The sequence below is a fragment of the Arachis duranensis genome, chromosome 4, assembly GCF_000817695.3.
Source record: "Arachis duranensis cultivar V14167 chromosome 4, aradu.V14167.gnm2.J7QH, whole genome shotgun sequence".
Lineage (NCBI taxonomy): Eukaryota > Viridiplantae > Streptophyta > Magnoliopsida > Fabales > Fabaceae > Arachis > Arachis duranensis.
In genome coordinates this window covers 118,402,390-118,426,045 of record NC_029775.3, presented here as the reverse complement: position 1 = coordinate 118,426,045, position 23,656 = coordinate 118,402,390, and the positions used below count along the sequence as shown (strand labels likewise).

The 23,656-nt window shown below is 33.0% G+C and overlaps 1 protein-coding gene, 2 long non-coding RNA genes and 1 pseudogene across 3 annotated transcripts; 2 read left to right on the top strand and 2 right to left on the bottom strand.

Moving 5' to 3' along the window:
• Positions 1–678: 678 nt before the first annotated feature.
• LOC127746760 (uncharacterized) lies at positions 679–3,018 on the bottom strand. The gene is made up of 2 exons (XR_008008452.1): positions 2,017–3,018; positions 679–856 (listed from the first exon to the last, which is right to left on the bottom strand). It is a non-coding gene; the product is annotated as an uncharacterized LOC127746760 (long non-coding RNA).
• Positions 3,019–4,935: 1,917 nt separating this feature from the next.
• LOC127746713 (pentatricopeptide repeat-containing protein At4g02750-like) lies at positions 4,936–6,062 on the top strand (annotated as a pseudogene).
• An 11,178-nt stretch (positions 6,063–17,240) lies between these two features.
• Positions 17,241–18,050, bottom strand: LOC127746794 (uncharacterized). Its single transcript, XR_008008573.1, has 2 exons — positions 17,929–18,050; positions 17,241–17,623 (listed from the first exon to the last, which is right to left on the bottom strand). It is a non-coding gene; the product is annotated as an uncharacterized LOC127746794 (long non-coding RNA).
• A 1,756-nt stretch (positions 18,051–19,806) lies between these two features.
• On the top strand, positions 19,807–20,208 carry LOC107486235 (protein GLUTAMINE DUMPER 6-like). Its single transcript, XM_016106788.2, has one exon. The coding sequence runs from the start codon at positions 19,807–19,809 to the stop codon at positions 20,206–20,208; it is 402 nt and encodes a 133-aa protein (XP_015962274.1).
• Positions 20,209–23,656: the final 3,448 nt, after the last annotated feature.

Below are 23,656 nucleotides of genomic sequence, written 5' to 3'. Positions count from 1 at the left end.
TTTAGTAATTAATTAATTATTTATTTAAAAATAATTTTAACTAATATTATCCAAACAATATTTATTTTATCAAAATTAATTTTAGAAAAAATTGTCAAACTCACTTCTACCCAAAATCAATTTTACAAAATTACTTCAATTCAAACTACAATTTAAACGTAAATCCAAACACACGTACATAGTAACTAGTTGGTCAAGTTAATTCCTTATCCTTGAAAAAGAAGCAATATTTATAACAAAAATTGTTACAAAAAAATTAAAATTTTAAAACAAAAAGATTTTGTAACAAAAAAAATTATTACAGTATGTTCCGTTACAAAAAAATTTTGTAGCAAAAAAATGAAACTATTACAATTCAAAGTGATATTTTGTAACAAATTTTTTTGATACAAAAAATTAGAAGTCGTTACAAGAGTGGTAACAAATTTTGATCTTCAAAATATTTTTGGTAACAATCTATTTTTTTCTATCGTAAAATTTTGTTACAAAATGTAACTTGATTTTGTAACGTTTTTTTTAGTTACAAAAGCAAAATAATTATTTTATAAATTTTTTTAATACAAATTGCATGCATAATTTACTAAATTATTTTTTAAATTAACTAATATATTAACTATTTTAATAAGTAAGTCTACATTTATATAATATGCAAAAACCTAAATAATACAAACATGCCTCTTTTAGGTAAAATTGTTTTAAAATAAATAACCTTAGTGAGTACATTGATAAGTTCTATAAGTCATATGTCTTGCATAAGTTCAACCAAAAGTTAAAAGTTCTAACATAAACCAGTGTCTCTATGAATCAAAATATTCTTGAGTCCTCAAGGTAGCATGTAGTCATCATTTCAGCACTCCTGTAAATAAAAAAACGAAACAAAAAATTAGAAACAAGATATAACACTAATTATAATTTTTTTCATCAAGTTTTATCCAAAATATTTAGAAAAATTTTGGTAGAACCTCCCCTAAAACTTGGATATTTTCACCGTCTACTGTTCCAACAAAAACAACCAATTCACAACTTATTTCTCAGCCAATACACAACCAAATTTATCAAACCAAATAATAGGACATTTGGCATTTATCAACCATGACACAAGTAAAATGTCATAAATAGATCCATATACAAATTAAACTATACTAACCTAAATTAGTATCTCTGAACTTGTGCGACTTTTACTACATAACCTCAATTAGGCTAAAATTTAGTTTGAAGATTCCTAACTTATCTGGCAACAAGTGTGCCTTGGTTGCAACTCAATCACTGTTTAATTTTAAGAGTTGTAAGCATTGGAAGTTGATGCATATTTTGCTGAAAATTGATTCTTTTCAATTTTGATCACTAATTTTAAAAAATTCACAACTCCCAATTCTTAACTCCTAAAATTCTGAAATTTTAGAGCAAAAATCCAAGTTAATCAAATTTTAAAACAAAATTAGTTTCGCTCCAAAACTCAACTCGGAGGAGCCGCAGAAAGACAAATAAGTTGCTGCCCTGTTTGAAGTCTTCTGCTGCAGGACAGATTTGATGACTCAACTTTAAAAATTTGTCATAAATTGTGTATTTAACAAAAAGACCTCAAATTTTTCAGTCCAGCTCCACATATTCCCAAGTTTAATTCAGACTTTGTCTCAAGCAATTCCGATCACCACAGAATTAGTTATAGCTTATCAAAGTTTCTGACTTCATTTAAAAGTAAAGCAGAAAATCAGATTTTATAATTCAACTTTATAATATATTTACTAACCAGCTCAACAGTAATCAACCAATAGAATCCATCAAATTCAGCATTCACAACAATTATTTATCAAAACAATTCACAATCTATATAATCAATCAAACACTAAATCAACAATTCTAAATCACAATCTCAACCATTCCAATCACAATTTTAGCCACAATTTAACATTCACATAATTAATCAATTACTCACAGTTATTAAATCTATTTGTAGTTATTCAATAAATCTTGTAGGCATTCTTAAATTAAAATTGTATAAGTTAAACCCTCTACCTCGATGTCGTAATTAAAAGAAACAGGAGGCAAAATTACGGCGAGACAGCTAGCTAGACCACTACTAACCACACAACAAGCTCAACCGAGATAGCAACAGTCTTGTGTTTTAACATAATCAGGACATCAGCTGTGTTAGCTCTCACAGCAGTACCATGGTTGCAGCAAAACAGGAATCCAAATTGGATGAAAATTAGAAGCAATTACTATCCTGGGGAAGCAACTCTAACAGATTTGTAATAACATCAACGCCAGTATTCCAAATGATTGCAGTAGAGAAACAAGTGAAGCAAAGGGACTGAACTAAATTAGAGGTATATACTACCATGAGTAAAACAGGAACATAGCAGAGAAACAAAGTTTAAAACAGAACAAGGGTGAAAGGAGTTACGGTTTTGAGAGTGGAAATCGGATCGGCGATCGTGGTAGTGACGAAAGAGACAACCATGGCAGAGCTTCCTTTGACAGCGATGGCTAAGAAAACAGCCACCATTGTTCTTCTCCTCTGCCTGCCCTAACCGACGACGCGACTTCAGAGATGATGGTGGCAGTCTCCATGGTGACAGTAGCTGCGAGCTTGACGGCAACACTCAGGCGCAATGGCCACAGCAACAGGACACGGTGCGGTGGTGACGACTGAACGCGGTCTCCCATTCTCTCCACGGTGGCGGCTGGCTTTGCGCAGCACGGTGGCAAGGACGGATTCGGCGTCAGAGACCTAACGAAGCCGGCAGCGATGGTTTTCCCCATGCCCGCGAGCACGACGGCAGCGATTCGTAGTGAGTGCGACGGCAAAACGGCGAGGCAACGGGGAAAGCTCCCTGCGTTCGACCTTTCTCTCTCCTCTTCGTCGACAACGCAACAGCCCTGGCAGCGTGGCGGTGGTGTGCGACGGCGGTGGCGTGCTGCTCCCTCCCCTCTTCTCTCGCAACCCGCACTCTCTTTTCTTTTCCCTTTCTTCCTGTTCTTCTTTCTGTTCTTTGTGTGTGTGGGTGAGTTGTGTGTGTGTGCGCCGTGAGTGAAGGTGAGTGTGAGAGAGATAAGTGTAGTGTTAGGGTTTAGGGTGGTGTGAGATAGGTCATTGGCTCCGTAGCACTACTCTTTTATTAAAAGTAGGGTTAGTGGTGTAATTTTATGAAATAATTAAAAAGATAAAATAATAATAAAAAACTAAATTAAATATAAAATTTTTATCTTAAAAATACCTTTCAAATTCAATTTGTAATTTATTTTCACTCAAATGCTAATTTAAAAAAAATATTAGATATAAGTAAACTAATTTTTCTTTATTTATAAAATAAGGTTAAAAATTTGAATATTTAAAATTAAGACATATAAAATATTCACTATTTTTCAATTATAAGAACTCTAAATAATAAATAAGAATTTACTCAACTTTTATATAAAAATCTCTAAAAATATAATCTTAAATAAATATAATACATCATAAATAATTTATTAATAACTTTTTAAAATCCAGAGTTTTACACAATCATAATACAAATTTCTTAAATTAAATGGCATAATTCTTCTATTATTGAATTTTAATTTCAAATAACGAATTATAAAATTTGCTCAAGAATATTAATTAATTTAACTCCAAATATTAATAAAACTAATTTAATTACTCTTAATAAATTAATTTATAAAATAAGAAGTTTAAATTAATAATAAGTTATAACTTAAATTAAGCTATAAAATTCTTTCTTATTTTTCAATTACTAAAATTACGTAAAATATTCAATTATAATAAAATTACTTAAAAATCTTAATTGATTTATAATAAAATTATTTCTAAATCTATTTAATTATTTCTAATAAAATAATTTTTAAAATTATAAAGTTTAAAATAAGAACTCTAAATAATAAATAAGAATTTACTCAACTTTTATATAAAAATCTCTAAAAATATAATCTTAAATAAATATAATACATCATAAAAAATTTATTAATAATTTTTTTAAAATCCGGGATTTTACACAATCATAATACAAATTTCTTAAATTAAATGGCATAATTCTTCTATTATTGAATTTTAATTTCAAATAACGAATTATAAAATTTGCTCAAGAATATTAATTAATTTAACTCCAAATATTAATAAAACTAATTTAATTACTCTTAATAAATTAATTTATAAAATAAGAAGTTTAAATTAATAATAAGTTATAACTTAAATTAAGCTATAAAATTCTTTCTTATTTTTCAATTACTAAAATTACGTAAAATATTCAATTATAATAAAATTACTTAAAAATCTTAATTAATTTATAATAAAATTATTTCTAAATCTATTTAATTATTTCTAATAAAATAATTTTTAAAATTATAAAGTTTAAATTTAGAAAGATAAAATCACAATTTATTTATATTTAGATTTTTAAAAATACAGAATGTTATAAAATAAAATTATTTAAAAAATATATACACAATTTTTTTTACTCCTAAAGTGTTTAATATTTAAAAAAACTTGTTATAAAATAACAAATAATTAACTTGTTACAAATAATATTGAATTTTGTGACAAATTAATTTTTTGTTACAAAATAATTAGAGTTTTTGAAACAAAAAACAAAATTTATTGTAAAATATTTTGAATTTTTACAACTTATTTTTTGGTTACAAAATATTACAATATTTTGTAATAAAACACCATCTCGTTACAAAAACTAACATAATTTATAACAAAATAAAACAAATTATTACAAAATATTATCATGTTTTACAACAACTTGTAATATTGTTATAAAAGATTATTCTTTTGTAATAATTACATATTATTATTACAAAATACTATTATTTTATAATAATTTTAAATTTAATACAAATTTTTTATTACAAATATTCTATTTTCTTGTTTGTAAGGGAGCTTCTTTCTTTGCACGGCAAAACACAGCCTCTATCATCTCCTTCAGGACCATGGAACACAATTTCAAATCAATAGCTGAACATGGAAAATGTGTCTTCAACCAGAACCATAGAATCATTCATCTTGGCAAACTTGACCAAGTTGAAGAGGCTGTCACTATCTTCCAAACCATGCCCCACAAGAACCTTTTAACTTACAATTTCATGGTTTCAGTCCTTGCTAAAAACGGTAGGATCAGCGATGCTCGCAAACTGTTCGATAAAATGCCCCACAGAAACCTGGTTTCTTGGAACACTATGATTGCTGGGTATGTTCACAATAACATGGTGGAAGAAGCCGCTCACTTGTTTGACACAATGCCTCGCAGAGATAACTTCTCATGGGCTTTGATGATAACTTGCTATTCGCGTAAGGGGATGCTCCGTAAGGCTAGGGAGCTCTTTGATTTGGTTCCTGATAAGTTGGACACTGCGTGTTGGAATACCATGATTGCTGGTTATGCGAAGAAGGTCACTTCCACGAGGCTGAGGAAGTGTTTGAGCGGACACCAGTAAAGGATTTGTTTCTTACAACTCGATGTTAGCCGGGTATTGCCAGAATGGTAAAATGCATCAAGCATTGCAGTTTTTTTAGAGGATGACCAACAAGAACTGCCGGTTTAGCTGAGAAGGGTTTGGCTTTATTTAAATGCATGGTTGAAGAATTTAGCATTGAACCCTTGGCTGAACACTACAACTGCCTAGTTGATTTGCTTGGCCGTGTTGGTAGGTTTGAGGAAGCCTTCAATGTAGTGAGAGGTATGAAGGTGAAAGCAGATGCCGGACTACTATGGGGTTCGCTACTTGCTGCTTGTCGAGTACACAAAAAACTTGAACTTGGTAGAGTTGCAGCTGAGATGCTTTTGGAACTCGAACCTGCTAATACCTCCAACTATGTTACTTTGTCAAACATGCTTGCAGAGGCTGGAAGATGGAAAGAGGTTGAGAGGCTAAGGGTGCTCATGAGAGAAAAACAAGCTATGAAACTTCCCGGATGCAGCTTGATCGAAATACAAAATCAAATACAATCTTTCATCTCCGACGATCCTTCAAAGTCGAGAGCTGAAAATATTCAGTTTATATTGAATACTTTAACTGAACACATTAGGGACAAATGTATATCAGTATATCTGATATGAATCAATCATTGGAATTTTATGATTGGAGATACCAAAGTGTTAGCCTGCCAAGAGGTTAATTAAAGTAGCAAAAATTTTTTTTTGAATGAAATTAGAGAGAGAATTTTTAAGTAAAAAGAAAAAAGTTGTCGTATTCTTTATATATTCTTACTATAATTAATTACCATCAACATCAAATTGATAAAAAATAATCTAGATAATAAATAATGTGACTGAACTAGTTAAGTTCTCGTCTCTCTAATTATTTTTTTTCTCCCTCTCTCTGGATATCCTCTGTTATCATTTGTAGTTTGTTTGAACTCTGAACTTAATGAAAACTGATTAAAATTGCTTAAATTATTGATGAGACCATTCTGTTGAGAAACAAAAATGCATAATGTATGTACAGACAAACTTAGAAATCAAGCGATCATGCATGCAATAGTGGTTACATCATACTTTCAGCCAGATCATTATTATTACTTAGAGCTAAAGAAGTGCTGAAAAAAAGATTGATCAATAAAAAAATAGTTTATTGGCTAATTCATTATTTATCATATATTAAATAAAAAATAGTTTATTGGCTAATTCATTATTTATCATATATTAAATAATCATATATATAACATACACGTATCAATTTAAATCCATATAAAATATTTAAAAAAACTCTCATTATCTATTTGTCTTGTCACTGATTGATGATGTATTTTTCTATTAGCTAGAATGATATATAAAGTCATCATTTGATCTCCTCTTGAGTCCAAATCTTAAACCTCTTTCATAATGGAAAGAGTATATGTATTCTCTGGCAAGAGAGATTTATATGGGAAGAAAGGGAAAATTTTGCAACGACACGTTTATTGGGGCCAACCATTGAGTGAGCATTAATTAAGCATGGCCTTAATTATTAGTATATTTGATTTATGTTGGTTGCTTCATTCATATAACATGAATGGTTTCACATGTTGCCACCATCACACAATAAAATGTGATGCTTAAATAGTGAATACCAAACCACAAGTTTTTTGTATGGAATGAGATTTAAAAAAATAAACTATTTGACGAAATCTCACATCAATGTTATTCTATTAAATTATTATTGATAATTATTTGATGGCTACAAGTCACAAAAGTTATTAGCTTTCTAGTACTCCTCATTGTCCAAATTGGTATGTATAATTTTGAAGGAGGGAGATGTCAAGCTAATTTTATTTTAGATAAGTTTGATTTACGTGAATAGATAGTTTAAAATTTAAATATAGATATGTTATTGTATAGATTTTTTTTAGATTTGAGTCTAAACTGTTTAAAAGTCCGAACTCATAAGTCACGACTCACGAGCTTATTTGAAAAATATGTTTCATAAATTATAATTTAAAATAACAAATTTAAATTAATCTTAAATGTATTTTAGGCTTTATATAATTCATAATTTATAAAGCATAATTATTTATATCAATCTTTAATCACATATCATAATCAGGACAAATTCAAAATTTATCATCAAGTATAGACTCATCACATAGCTTTTCTGAATCCAAGAAACTCATTTTTTATATTTGATAAGGAGAAGTTGATCCAGTTAGCTCAATTCTATCCATTAGAACTTTCTTCTACTCAACTTTTGGCACTTGACAGTCAACTTGAGAACTTCATACTAGATGTGTGCTCTGACGGTCAATTCTCAGACTTAAATGGAATTGGTATTCTTTCTCAGAAATTGGTTGAGACTTGAAAAAATATTGTTTATCCCTTAGTGTTTCTTCTTTTGAAGTTAGCTTTAGTTTTGCCCGTAGCAACTGCATCAGTTGAAAGAACTTTTTCTACTATGAACATTATAAATAGTCGACTTCGTAATAGTGTGGGAGATGAATGTTTAAATGATTGTTTAGTTTCATATATAGAAAGAGAGACATTTGATTGTATTGATAATGAAAAAATTATTCAACCTTTTAAAAATGTTAAACCTAGAAAAATGAAATTATAAATTATTTTTTATTATTTTGAATATTATACTGAGTGTGAAATTTTTTTTATTATTTTAAATACTATAATAAGTGATTGTGTGTATGTTTCTAATTCTTATCAATATGTATAGATAGTTTTAATTTAAAATTTTAAATATATCTAAATAAATTTGGATTGGTCGAGTGATTAGTTTAATTGTCCGCTTAAATAAGTGTTAGGAGTTTGAAATTCATTTCGTGTGTGTAGCAACTCATTGGCCCTCTTAAACGAAACTCAAAGTCATGATAGATTAGTTCTTAACTTATTAGATATTGTGAAAAACAAAAAAAAAATATATCTATACCTAGACTTTATTATTTTTTTCCCCCACAACTAAATTTTTCTGGATCTATCACTGATCATAGCTATACTTATATTTTATAATAATAAATATTTCCTTTAAAAAAATATTTTTTTACTAGTTTTTATTATTTTTGTTCTTTTGTATAAGTGAATATTAAAAGTTCAATATAAAAATAGTTTATTTTTACCAAATAAATTTTTTTTTGACAAATCTGTCTAACGAATTTTGTAAATTTTTTTTAAAGTCTATGACTTAGTATTTTTAACTAATAAGTTTTACAAAAATTTTGATCTGACATAATATAACGAATCGAATCGAACCAACCCTAAAACATATTTTAATTTATTAAACCAGCCACCCCCACAAACTCTTGTTGGGTAGTCCAATTCGCTTCCTTCCCCTAATGGTGTGTTACGAAATATTTGTCGACTTTTTTATATAATTAAGCATTAGAGAAGCTTTTATTCCCATAATACGCAGCATTCAAAACTGATCCTAAAATACGCACCCCCAATTCGTGCATAGCAGTTGCGAAATGGAGTTTCACTTCAATTCATGTGTGACCCCCACGAAATGGTGCAATGGCAGCAGTTTTCTCCATTTCCTTTCTGCCATCAACGAAATGGAGCCAAGTCAATGACGGCGCACACGAGGTGGTTCACCTCAGGCGCAGTTCATGCGAAATGGCCAACCTGCTGGAGGCGCCAACGAAATGGAGAACCTCGTGCGTGGCGCCCACGAGATGGTGTGGTCAAAGGACATGTTGCAGGAACCGTACCTCACATGCATTGGCTATGTTGGGAGGCATGAGACACTTGAGAAGGGAGCCAAGACCATTATAAAAGAGTTGTGGGGAGGGGACCTCATGCACGGTTGAATTGAAGGGAACATATGGTTTAAAAAAAATTGTATAAGTGGTAAAAGGAAGGTAGGAGAAGTTGGTAGTGCTGAAAAAAATTTTAATATGAGTGGGGGAGGGGTTAACGCAGAGGAGAACTTGAACCGGTTGGACGAACATCATATAGCGGCACATTTATTCCAAAAGGTTAGTTTACGTCATTAAGTTGATAGTTGTCATTAGCGATTGTTCGACATAAATTTTTCCACGTTTAAAAATTTTTGTTATGTTTTTTGAATTATTGTATTTCTTGCTACCTTCTGTTGCAACCGACACGTGTCCTTACTCCTCATGGCACGCTCGTAGATGTTTTCACGGTGGATCCTGCGGATCCAAGCATGGAAATTAGGCGGCAGAGGCTTGAGCCTTATTTGAGACGCACGGGATTTTACCACGCCGCTTTGATCAAGAGCTTCGAGTACGACAATCCACTTATTAGTGCCTTCGTTGAACGATGGCGACCGGAGACACACACCTTCCACCTCCCTTGGGGCGAGTGTACGGTAACCTGGAGGATGTAGCAATGCAGTTAGGATTACCTGTTGATGGTCAGCCCGTTAGTGGTACTTTGAGGTCATGGAGCAAGTTTCACCAAAGAGATATTTGGGAATGGTGTCATGAACTTCTAGGTGAGGTTCCCGCCGGCCACGTAGGGACAACAAAGTTCAACATAAAGTTGAAGTGGCTCAAAACTCGTCTTCAGCAGATGCCGCTTGACTTAGAAGATAATGGCCTCATGCAGTACGCACGGTGTTACATACTTTACTTGTTGGGAAGAGTGCTTCTTCCAGACAAGGCGAACAACACAGTGCATGTTCGATATCTGCCATTATTGGCTGACTATGATGCCATCTGCACCTACAGTTGGGGGAGTGCCGTCCTCTGTTGGTTATATCGTGCTATGTGCTTAGCAACAGATCCCAGTGTCTAGGGTATGGCCGGTTGTCATACGTTGCTCATGTCGTGGATATACTACAGATTACCTTTCTTCGCACCGAATGTCACGACAGCGTATAGTTTTCCTTTAGCCACGAGGTATGGTATATGTCTTCCCACTTTATGACTTTTATTAGATATCCTTTGCTGTTGGAAGATTTTTTTTAATTTTCTCCTTGTCGAACAGGTGGGCAGGCAAAAAAGGACAAAATGACTATGCTGAGCAGCGCTTATTGAGGCACCGTCTAAGGTTGGACAATCTTCAGGTGGATGAGGTTGGTGCTGGTTGTTATTAATGTGTTACCAACAACTGTGTATATGCCTTTAGTGATGGGGTTTATTTCATGTGTAGTTTGTTTGGCAACCGTACATGGACCCCCGGATTCTCTCTAGAGTTCCGGCTGATTTCCTCGGCCACCCACATGGAGACTTTTATACCGCCGTTGTGCCTCTCATATTTTTCCGGTGGATTGAGATCCTAAATGTTGACAGAGTGTTGCGTCAGTTTGGGGAAAAGCAAGGACCTCCAAACCCTCCTCTTAATATTGATACATTCCATCGACAGTCGGCCCGCAATGATGATGGATGGTGGCCGGTTAGACTATCTGAGTGGTTTGAGGTATGTGCAAACCGGCGAAGTGATGCATATAGGCTGCGCATTGATCGTGCAGATACATTGCGTCCCAGTCAAGATTACTATAGGTGGTACTGCGACAGAACAAGGAGATTTTTGTCTGCCCCCGATGCATTCCATGATCCGAGGCAGGAAGTTGTCCCCGCAGGCGCACCGAAAGAGTATGGAAGAGGCCCCGTGGTTAATTTGCCGCCGGTTCCACGGGACCATCGTCGTCGCCGTCCTCGCAGGGGTAGAGTTGAAGAAGTTGCTGACCCTGGGGAGGATAGGCCGGATGTACCGGTGGAAGACCGGCCCGGATTTAAGCCAGACATGGGTTACCCACCACAGCCTCCTCCAGTTCCTGGGGACTGCTTCTACCCGCAGCCTTATGTTCAACCAGAGCCTATCCAGCCATCTTCGATTCAGCATTTTATGCCATATCAGAGTAGCTACGAGGTTGGGGGTTCATCACAGGGAGGTACACAGGACCTAATTGATTCTATGGACAGAGTTGGGTGGACAAATTTCTCTTCTTTTTTCGATGGTTTGGACCATTTCATTCCTCAGCAAGCATCCCCGCATACACCAACTGATCTTGCACTCGCCTTACCCCGATCCGACACTGAGACTCAGCATGCGCTTGCGGGGAGGAGATCTACCTCCATCTGTGACACAGCTGGCTCAACACTCCGTCCCTATGACGCTATACAAATGTAGGGCCGAAGGCTTTCTTACACTGAGGCTGATATTAGCTTGGAGGAGGATGAGGGACATCATGGTCGTCCCAGCCGGGTCACTCGAGCTCCTCCGTGTGGCAATGGCGGCAGACTGGGGCACGAGCACCATTAGCCTTCTTTCATATGTTATCTGTTCTATGTTTAATTGTTTAGTTATCTTGTTTCCGATCGATGTTATATGTCTTACCGTTTAGTTATGTTGATGTACTCGTACCTTTATGAATGGCTCTATTTGTTTGTGTTATGGTTTTCTTATTGTTTTCGTTAATCATGAATTTTTTTAACGACCGTACCGCAGTTTATGATGATATTAGTTTGTTTACATAAACAACACATGCGAACCGAACTTAATATAACAAGAAGAAACAACATAGATTCATTAATACAATAAAACTCAAATAACTGAAAAAAAAAACAAAAAAATTACAATAAACCAAGCAGGTGGCATTTTAGGATGCAGTAGCGTTGGGACAATGTCGCCTCGTATGTCCTGGTTGCCTGCAAAGGCCACACCGCTTACGGAGTCCAGGCTCAACCTCGTCCATCTCATTCCGAAACCTCATAGACTCCGGACGTCCTTCAAGTGTGCGCCGTAGGAGGGGGTTGGGACAGACACGTGGGCCTTCATAAGGGGGCCACATCTCCTCATCCGGCATTGGCTGGAATTCCATTTCATAGACCCGAAACACGCTCTCCATGCGATAAACCAAGTCTACATACTGTTGCCACTCGAGTCTCGCATAGGCGCAAGCGGCTAGAGCATGAGCACATGGGTAGTGTAATGCCTGGAAGTAACCACAGTCACATCTACGAAACTGAAGGTTAACCCTAAACCGAGACTGCACCCCTGCAGCAGCTATCTCGTCGACTGTCAATACGGTTGTGGCTCTATCGTACGACGTCACTAACATCTGAGAAATTCCCTCACGGTTTGCTAATATGGCTTTCTGCAGGAACTGTGAGAACACCTGACCGCTTGCAATCTGCACTTGTGCTTGCCTACCCTTCACGACGAATAACTCATTTAGGCGATGGTATGTAGACTTGACAATTGCACAGACTGGTAGATTTCTAGTGCCCTTCAGGACGGAGTTGATACACTCAGAAAGATTGGTCGTCATGTGACCATATCGTCGGCCCTCATCAAGGTGCTGCAGCCATTTAGGTGGCTCTAACCCTCGTATCCAACCCATCATCTGCGGGGATGCTATGGGATCCTCGCTGCTAATTAACTCGAGATAGTATTGTGCCTACTCTTGGGTCTTCGAATAAGCGGCATTAACCAGGTGTCTTTTGGCTTCCTTACTCTTGAAACTTGTTGCGAAGTTCGAGGCAATATGTCGTACACAGTAAGCATTGTGATCCCAACCACATCCTTCACGCTCCAACGCGGCCTTTATTGCAGCATGCCTGTCGGAGATAAGAAGAACTCCTGGCCTAGTCGCTACATGTCTCCTCAAATTTGTCAGGAAGAAGTACCATGCATCTGTGTTCTCCCTTTATACGAGGGCGAAAGCGACAGGCAGAATGTTGTTGTTTCCATCCTGTGCTATGCCCATGAGAAGGGTGCCAGCGTACTTACCGTACAGGTGTGTTCCGTCGACTGACACCAGCGGCTTGCAATGCTTAAACGCTTGAACACACGAAGGGAACGACCAGAAGACCTGGTGAAACGTGACACTTTCACGGTCAAGCGTGTTTCCGACATAGTATGGAACCGTTTGGAGGTCAACAATTGTCCCTGTTGCAAAAATTTTTTACTTGGTCAAAGTTGTTAACGAGTAAACGGACAACAAAGAGCAAAGACCGTACAAAAGTAAATTGCAAGGAATACCTGGGACGAAAGCTTGCAGCGCATTGAAGTATCTCCGCAGCTGGTCATACGACTCGTCCCAATCACCATAGATCCTTGCGATTGCCTTCTGCTTCGCGTGCAAAACCTTCTTGTAAGACACCTTGTACCCGTACGCTGACTCTACCGATCCTTACAACACCTTTACACAAATAGTCGCATCAGCATGCACCATGGGGAATATGTGCTGGCATATCACATTGCTATCTAGTTGAGCGTGGTCTTGAGACATCGAACTTGCCAAGCAACTATGAGGCCCTTCATATTTTCGAATTTCCCAAAATCTGGAAGACCTTGTCTTCGCAACCCGTACCATCCAACGACATTGATCACCGAACTGCTTGCATCGACATACATACCTCCTTTGGTCTGACTCAACGACCTTATACTCTGCACTCCTGCGGATGTTGTAGTTTTTGACTGCCAACATCGCTGTTTCCCGGTTCAAAAACTTTAACCCAATCTCAAGCTCCATCTCACCTGAGAGAGGGTAGCTACTAGGTCTGTCCTCTGCGTTACTCGAATGCATTGCTCCAAGATTTAAGGACAGGTAGTGTGCAGGTGTGCTGGAGGATACACCTCCACCTACCGGTTCGACAGTTGTTGGAGGAACGTTGTCGCCATGTAGAGGTTGCGTTTCCGGAATGGCTTCTGCCTCATCACCACTGAATTCTTCAATGTCATCCTCGTCAGAACTACCATGGATGCCAACATCGGGATGCCTATCGAACCCATGTAAGGTTGAAGTGGAGGGCCGCGCTTCACGAAGATTTGCATTATGTTCCCGCACAACAAACGCATTGAAGCTTGGACTACGGGCCCTACTTGTATCCGGACCCGGCACAAAATCAGCCACTTCCAGATTTCTCACACCATCCACATTATTGGAACTGGACGAGCTTCCGCCAATATCCTGAATATTCAGACAAAGCTCCAACGAATATATGGTACCTATGCTGCGATGATAAGAGAACATCATTGACACCTGCTGATCAGATTTTATCTGCATTTTTTGATATGCAAACGAGTTGGCCACTACAACTCCGGCATCCTGTAGGTCAACTTCGTGATTTCTTTTTTTCCAACCATTCCGGTATGAACCAGAATTAGATTCTTCAGATCTTGTAACGATGTCTGTGGTGGAATCATTATCCATAATGGATCATCGCAAACGAATGTAATACCTTCTGCTGTATGAGAAATTTCTCCATTGGGATACATAATTAAATACACGTTCTCCGAAGCCATACACAAAACAACCCAATCTGAATACCCAAAAAAAAATTTTAAGAGAAAAAGAAGCTTATGAACTTGAGAGAGAATGTTGGAGAGTTACAAGGGATTGGATACAGAATGGCTTCTTCTATGGCTGATCCAGCAGCGTTTATATAGGCAAACCACGATCGCATTTCGTGGCCTGTGCACCAGAAGTGGCTAAACTCGCATCCGCTGCAGTTGATTTGGGGCCAACTCGTGGCCGCCGACCCAGATGTGCCCCATTTCGCAGGTAACAGGCACTAAATGGGATGTGCACCATTTTGTGGCCGCCGCTATTGAGTTGGAACTGCTGCTGCTTTTTCCATTTCAAGGGCGCTGCACCAGAAATGAAGAGGAAACCCATTTCGTGGGCGACGACCAAGACATGGGCATGCGTATTTCCGTAACGTTTTTCTACCGTGCGTATTTTGGGAATTTTAATTTTTACCATGCTTATTAATATAAAAAAGCCAATATTTGCCTGCTTCAAATCATATTTTAATTTATCAAAATTCAACTCTAATTTAAAAATAAATAAAAATAAAATAGAAGAAATAGTATTTTTAATAATTTATCTTGTTGTAGAAAACTCACCATATTTTTAACAACCAATAATTGTTAAAAATTTCACTATCAGACATATGATGTCAATTTTATTTTCTTATATAATTATCAAAAACAAAAGTTAAGTTACTTTAATTAATTTTGTGGTGATATATGAAAACCACAAAATTGATTTCATATATATAATCTTTCGGAGACCACCTTTCCGGAATCCTCCACTCGCGACAAAAAACAATATAGAAAATTAAACCTTCAAAAAATGTCCAAGAAACTTCCATGAAAATATGCCAGGAAATATGATGGTCTATAACCACAAGAAAGAAACAACAATTTTATATTCAATCATATTTCAGGTTTAAGGCACCTTTACATATATACGTTAAAAATATAATTATCAAATATTTCTTTTATTATTTTAAAATTATAGAATAAATAATTTTATGATATAATATTAACTTCTATAACTAAAAGATATATGTCTTCTATAAAAGAAAATTGTGTGCTCCTATAATAACTTGACCCCGAATCACTTATTATCAATTCATACGCTATCAAAGAAAGGAGGACCATGGAGAGATATATGTCAAGTACAAATAAAAGAGCAACATGTCAAGTAGAAGATGATTGATAGCCTTGCTATGGAAGTAGGAAATAGTAGATCCACCAGATTTTGGGAGGATACATGACTCCAAGTGGAAAAGCCGAAAGACTCATTTCCGATACTCTTCTTTATTTCTACGTAAATGGGAGACTGATACATTAGACTAGCTGCTTCAAGTTTTGCAATCTGTTAGACTAATATCAGATGTGCCAGATAGAGTAGTGTGAAAATTTGACAAGAAAGGAGTTTATTCTACTAACTCATTTGTGCAGGTATTGCAGGAACAGACCTTGAATGAGGAGTTTCACAACTATAGATTCACAAAGTACATTTGGAAAGGAATAGTTCTACTTAGGGTCGAGCTGTTCACTTGGTTTGTCTTAATAGGAAGGGTCAACACAAAGGATCGGCTAAGCAGACTGGGAATCCTACAACAGAATGATAATTTATGTGTATTGTGTAAGAAAGATCTTGAGAATGTACAACATTTATTTGTTACTTGTGAGTTCTCTTAGCAGGTGTGGTGTGCATAAATCTCAACTTTTGGACAGAAGTGGATTGCACCAGGTAACTTGAAAGAGCACTTTGAGAGTTGGAGATCCATGCCAATGAGAAAGGAGCAACGAAAGTGTTAACTAGTTGGGTTCTTTTTAGTGGTATGGATTATTTGGTTACGACGGAATGATGTCATTTTTTATAGCAAGACAACAAGGGTTATAAACTGTGTGGATCAATCGTTTTCATGTGCTACAGAGTGGTGTGGTTAATAACTCATGTTGTTGATGGCTATGACGAAGATGACATAAGAGTTAATTGTTTCATGTATCTAGACTGGTTACTTTGCTCTACTCACTACAAGAAAAAGTAATATTTGTAACAAAAAAATTGTTACAAAAAATCGAAATTTTGAAACAAAAGGATTTTGTAATAAAAAAAAGGAGCTGTTGCAGTATGTCCCGTTATAAAAAAAATTTTGTAACAAAAAATAGAACTGTTACAATTCAAGGCAATATTTTGTAACAAATTTTTCTGATATAAAAAATCAAAAGTCATTATAAAAGTGATAGCAAATTTTAATCTTCAAAATATTTTTTGTGACAATATATTTTTTCCTATTATAAAATTTTGTTACAAAATGTAACTTGATTTTGTAACATTTTTTTCTTTAGTTACAAAACACTATTTATTTTATAATAATTTTTTTAAATTATATTATTTTTTAAATAATTAATATATTAACTAATTTACTCAGCAAATCAACATTCATATAATATATAATAACATAGATAGTTCAAATATCTTTCATTTAACAAAGATTGTTTTATAAATCTTCAACATATAAACATTAAAGTACAAACTAATAAGACACATTGAATAACCCTAATGAACTAGATAGATATATAGGACAAGAAAAAAACAAAGAATTATAAATCTCCAAAATATAAACTACAAATTACAAATTCCATCATGTTCATACATCTTCTTTCTCATAGAGAAGCTTCTAATAAGTGCCACATAACTGAAAAGACGACCAACAATAACAATATGATGTCAATTAATACAATTCTAAAAAATTGTCTAGAAAATTTGAGCTTTACTATCTCCGGTACCTATAGTTTCAAATTATTCAATTAGCACATACATGTGAGAAAATCACACAGCCAACATAACTAAACGGTTTAACTCAAATTAAATGAGACCTGCAACATTGAAAACAAGACACTTTACAGAGCATGGTTCTTCACGTCCTGTCATCTAAAGTTTGAAGCTCCATGAACAATGGCAGAATTTTGCCAATATCAACAATCTGTAGAAATTCAAAACCTTATTACATTACCAACCAAAGGCATAAGCACGTGCTTATCAAAGCATCAATATCCTCATCACAAAAAATATACACCCATCCTAAATTTTTCATTCAACAAAAAAAAAATCAATATACTTGGCAAAGGAACAAGAAATTAAACACACCAAGTTTCACTATATATTAAAATCCCAGAAATTCTAAAGAACTCCATCAGTTGGTTGCAGGTATAATTATATTCAACCAATTCAAACTTCAAAATTAATGCAAGGCAGGTAAACAATAGATTCTATCATAACTTACCTCACCAGCACCAACAAGGATATATGATCCTACAGTTACATCATGCACAAAAACACTCTTGCACACCAAATTGAATGTATTAGGAAGCTTATCACCACTAGTGTCAAGAACAAGCGTCTGGTTCACGAACGGCAGTGACGACCGAGCACGAACGGCGACGGCGACGGCTTCTTCCTCTCACTCACGCTCCTCCTCTCTGCCTCGGACTCAATGATGGCGACACGTGGAAGGCAACTCCCTCTCTCGCACGGTTTGCTCACGGCGTCCCCTCCTCTCCTCTTCGTCAGTGGAAGCGGCGGCGGTTTCGCAGTCCACAGCAGCGTCAACGGTGGTGGCGAGACCCACGGCACCGGTGCTGTCTTGCTCTGCTTCTCTCTTCTCCCACAGCTCTGATTCTTCCTCTTTTCCCTCAAGCTCTCACCATTTCTTTCTTTTCCTTTCTTTTTTTTTCTGTGTTGGTGAGGGGTAACAAGGTGAGGGTGGATGGCGGTGGTAGAGGGCTAGAATTTGTGTAGGTTAATGTTAAATTAGGGTTTTGGGTAGTTTAGAAAATTTAAATAAAAATAGGGTAATAATGTAATTTTATAAAATAAATAAAAAGATAGAATAATAACAAAAAATTAAATAAAATATAAAATATTCATCTTTAAAATATCTTTTAATTATAAATTTATAAATTAATTTCAATTAAATGCTAATTAAATAAAAATTGGGGATAAGTAAATTAATTCTCCTTTATTTATAAAATAAGGTTAAAAATCTAAATATTTAAAAATGTAAATGGACGAGGATGACAAACAGCAAAATAAAAAACTAAAGGTGAGGGTTAAAATTAGGATTTTTATTTTTTATATTTGTTTTTATTTTTAAATTTTAACTATTTTATTTAATTTTTAATTTTTTATAAAAAATAATTAATTAACACAAATAATATTTTAAAAAATAAATTTTTTTAAATAAAATAAAATTATCTTAAAGATTTTAACATTTTAAAATAATTTTTTTAGTTACAAAAATTCTTGTATTTTGTGTCAGACAAATAACTTGTCACAAATAATATTGAATTTTGTGACAAATTAATTTTTTGTTACAAAATAATTGAAGTTTTTGAAACAAATGAATTTTTTGTTACAAAATATTTTAAACTTTTGCAACAACTTTATCTTTTGTTACAAAATATTTTAAAATTTTGCAACAAAACGCTGGTTCGTTACAAAAGCCAATATAATTTGTAACAAAAAAAATCAAATCGTTACAAAATATCAAAACATTTTGTAACAAATTGTATTGTTGTTACAAAACATTATTATTATGTACCAATTACTAATTTTTGTTAAAAAAAAAATTTTGTAACAATTTTAAATTTATTACAAAATTTTTGTTACAAATGTTCCATTTTCTTGTAATAACTTGAGAGTTGAGCTTTTTCTTTTCAAAAAAAATACTATTATTTTCACTCCTATAAATTTCACCTATAAACTTCAAAAATATATTAAGGACAGATTTAACCTTTTAAATAAAAATTAGAAACCAAAACTAATAACTCTTATTCTAAAAATTTTCTAGTTCAATTTATTTTTACATTCAACCAAACATAAGTTATTTTTAAAAGGGAAATAAATTTATTATTACAGAATGAATGAGGGGTATTTAAGTAAATTAAGAATTATAGTCGCAATCCCATCGTTTACATATCTAATGTAGTATTACTGTTGTACTTTCATTTGTACTCTATAAATCCCACACTATCTCCATCTTCCATCCCATCCAAAAAAACGCAAACTAAACTAGTAAACTCCATTCTCAAACAACAAAGGTTACAAAAAATATAACCATAGAGAGATATCAAAATAATTTTGCGAGAAAATTCACTTATCAAGAACATGAGAACTACTCCATCATCATCATCATCAAACAACTCAACAACTTTAACAGATTCAGCAAATGATTTGAGAAACTTCCATTCTCCAACTCCTTACTTGTTTGGTGGGTTAGCACTCATGCTGTTACTCATAGCGGTATCGCTACTCATCCTAGCTTGTTCTTTCAGAAAGAAATATTCTTCTTCTTCTAATAATTCTTCACCTTCTGGTAGCGATGAAGAAAATAATAATAATAAATCAACAAAAATAGTGATGAATTTGGAGCCTAAGATTGTTGTGATTATGGCCGGTGAGACTAACCCTACTTATTTGGCTGAACCGGTTATTTCGTCAATAACTACAACCACAGTCACAGCTGCAACGACTGCGAGTTACTCGGAAAACCAAACTCCTTTAAACTAAGTACTAATTACATAGATTAGATGATACCATGTGTATTACCCAGCATAAAAATATCATAATTACTGTTATTCATCTTGCTTCAGTTCTTAGAACTTTTGATGGTGTACTCTAATTTTCTAGTCCATTATCATATATATGTACAATATTTTTGTAGGCTTCTTGTTGTTCTCATCAACTATATTAAAGAGTAACAATGTTTAGTTGTTATTAATTAATTTCTTATATGTTTTATTTGTATTTTTTTTTCTATTATATTTTTTTCTTCTTGAATTTTGGCTATTTTTTCCAATTTTTTTTTCAGATGGGGTAAGTTAAATTTTATAATTCGTCATGAAAGATTGGTTGGAACAGACAAATTGCATGAGTTGTTAATTAATTATCCTCGCTGAAATATATAATAAACACATAGAAAGAAGAAAGAATAATATAGCTAAATATTATTAAAAAAATACTAATAGTATTAGCTAGTTAGTCATAGTGGAACTAATTAATTATCCGTTTCTTGTATATAAGTCTCTGTTTTTTTAACAAACTTTAATTTTTAATTTGAAGTTAAACAAACTCACAAATACACAATTGATTAAAGCTTGATATATAAAACTACTTTGCTCACAATGCAACTAGAACTAAGTCTTATTTAAATTTTGTTTATTAAAAAAAATATTAATTTAATTTATACAGGACTTTAATTTCTACGTATATATAAAATTAAATGTGAAGTAACGTAAGCAAAAAATTCACATAATGCTACATTGCCACGCATAGAAGCAAAATGAAATTGAAAAGGGCCTCAAATGCGGTGGAAGATACGAGGGAATTGTAGCAAAAGGAAGATGGGAGCGTCCTACCATTCAATTTAACAAAATATTATTGAAGATTGGTACCCTAATTAATAAGAAAAGTTCAACAAAAATGGGTCAATTCAGATGTCTCATCACTGAAGCTGTATTTGGAAAGGAAAGTGAAATTAAGAAAGAGAGAGACGAAATTTAAATTATACATTTATATTATATTTGATTAAAAATTTAAAACATAATATTAAATTTTAATCTTTCGGTCTGAATTCTAATAACTGAAAACAAACATTACCTAATAGATATTAAGAATAAGACAAAAATAAATAAATTAAAAGACTCTTCATGCAAGTCTTTCCATCTATTATAGTATTTAACCATTTATAGAAAAAATTGAAATTAAGTTATTATAGACACTTGTTATTAATACTACATGATAGAATAATGGAATAATAAATATAATTTTTCTTTTAACTAAGGATATCAGGTTTTAATTTTTTGCACAAATTAAATAACTGAGGAAAGCTCAGTATACAAATTAATTTTTAATTAATTAATATCAGTTTTTTTTATTATAAATTTTTTTTAAGAAAATTTAAAATTTAGAATTTTAAGATTAAAAAAATAAAAAAATGACTAATATTGTACCAAAACTAAACACTAGTTGATGATGATGGCATGCAGAAGCTATGCTTGTTTGCATAAGCACTTCTGATGACGTGTGAATGGGTTTTGATAGTGATCAATGCTTATTTTCTTCAAAGTAATAAGAATATGGAACCTAATTGTCATCATCTATATATCATATTTTGTTGGTTAAGAAGCTTGAGTGCATGACCAATATTATTTCCTAAATTAAAAGTTGGATAGAAAAAGATGTAACTAGTTACATAATAAGCATATTTTTCAAATTAAGACAACATACTTTAACATATATTTTCTTCCTTTGGTTGAAAATTTATTTCATTAAGTCATTAGTAGATAGATTAGTATAACAAGACGTGGCGTCTCGGAACTCGGAAGTGTGTATTCAATATATATATTCATTTGGAATTATTTTTTAATTAATTGATGCAAATTAGTCAAAGGGAAATTCAAATAGTAATAACAAAACTAGCAATCAACTCCACAACAATCTACATCATCTTCTTTTCGTAGTGGGAGACAGATGAGAAATATTATTATATTATTTAAATTTAAATTCGTGATGATTTCACTTCCAATGGTGACCACTATTCCAACTAGGTTTCACATTTTTCTCGCTGAGTTTGACATTGGTATTAATTATTTGATAATTAATTTGATGCGTGGACACTAAATCAAAACCAAAGTTGGTTGGTTTCTTTCTTGTTTTTGATTCATTTGTGGCCGCCAGAGGGACGGATCCAGAAATGATATTATGAGGGCCAATAACATATATAATATTAAAAATTATGTAAAAAAATTATATAATATAAGATGTATTATAAAAATATATTGACAGAGAATATATTTTAAAGTAAAAAAAAATATGTGTATATTTTTTACTAACGAAATGGTCGATTCTTCATATCATAAAATTCACCGATAATGGAATTTGTGTAAAATTTTTCAGTAATTTTCTTTTCAATATAATTAAAAGAAAATTATCAAGAAATTCATCTTTTATTTTATTTCTAACTTATTTTTCACAATATTCATAATTGAAAAAGATCTCTTAATTGTAGCAGTTAAAATAGAGAGAATTAATACCAAATGAATAAAAAAAGACTGCTACAAGAAGAAAAAGAATTCACTTTATGATATTTGAATTTTTTTATTTAATTAAAAAATATTAGTAATAATATCTTTTTCAGATTTCTTTAATATTGTTACTTACTTTTTAGATATTAAAAATTATTAATATTAAAATTAGACTGAATTTTTATTTATACTAGACTAAATACTAAATAATTTTTTAAAAAAAAGTTAAATTATACATAATAACTTATTACTCTTAAAAAAAGTTGGGGGCAAGGCCGCGACTCACCCCCTTATGTCCGTCCCTGGTGGCCGCATATATATAGATAGCCCTCAATAATCAAATCCAATGGGCTAGCTTAGACAATCAATTGATAAATGATGATAATATCAAATTATTGTTTTAGTTTGTTAAACTCAAACTTAATTTATTCAATAGAATCAAATTTGTTAATTAGGGTAAAGTTCATTTTATTAGGATAATTTTGTTATTATCTGTTTATTTTTATATTTTTTTATCTAAAATATGCAATTATTTATATATACGGAGCACTTACACTGCTATTACATGTTGTTTATTAGAATTGAGATTTGTCTTACATCTCTAAAAAAATATAATTTTTAAATAATTTATAACGATAAAATATCTATTACTCTTTCAGCGAGCGAATTAATTTTTGAGTTAAACCAGATTCAATTTCAATTTTAACATAATATCAAAACTTATCCAATTTAATATTCTTAAGTCATTTATTTACTAATGTGAAAAAAAGTTTAATAAATATATAATAATGTACCCAAAAAAAAGTTTTAAATGTGAGATTTTTATTCATTTTGTGAGAAGAGAGAAACATGTGGGGCTTCTCAATAAATTACAAAAAAGATATCAATACAAAAGATGTTATCCTTGAAGTTCAACATTTTTTTATTAATTA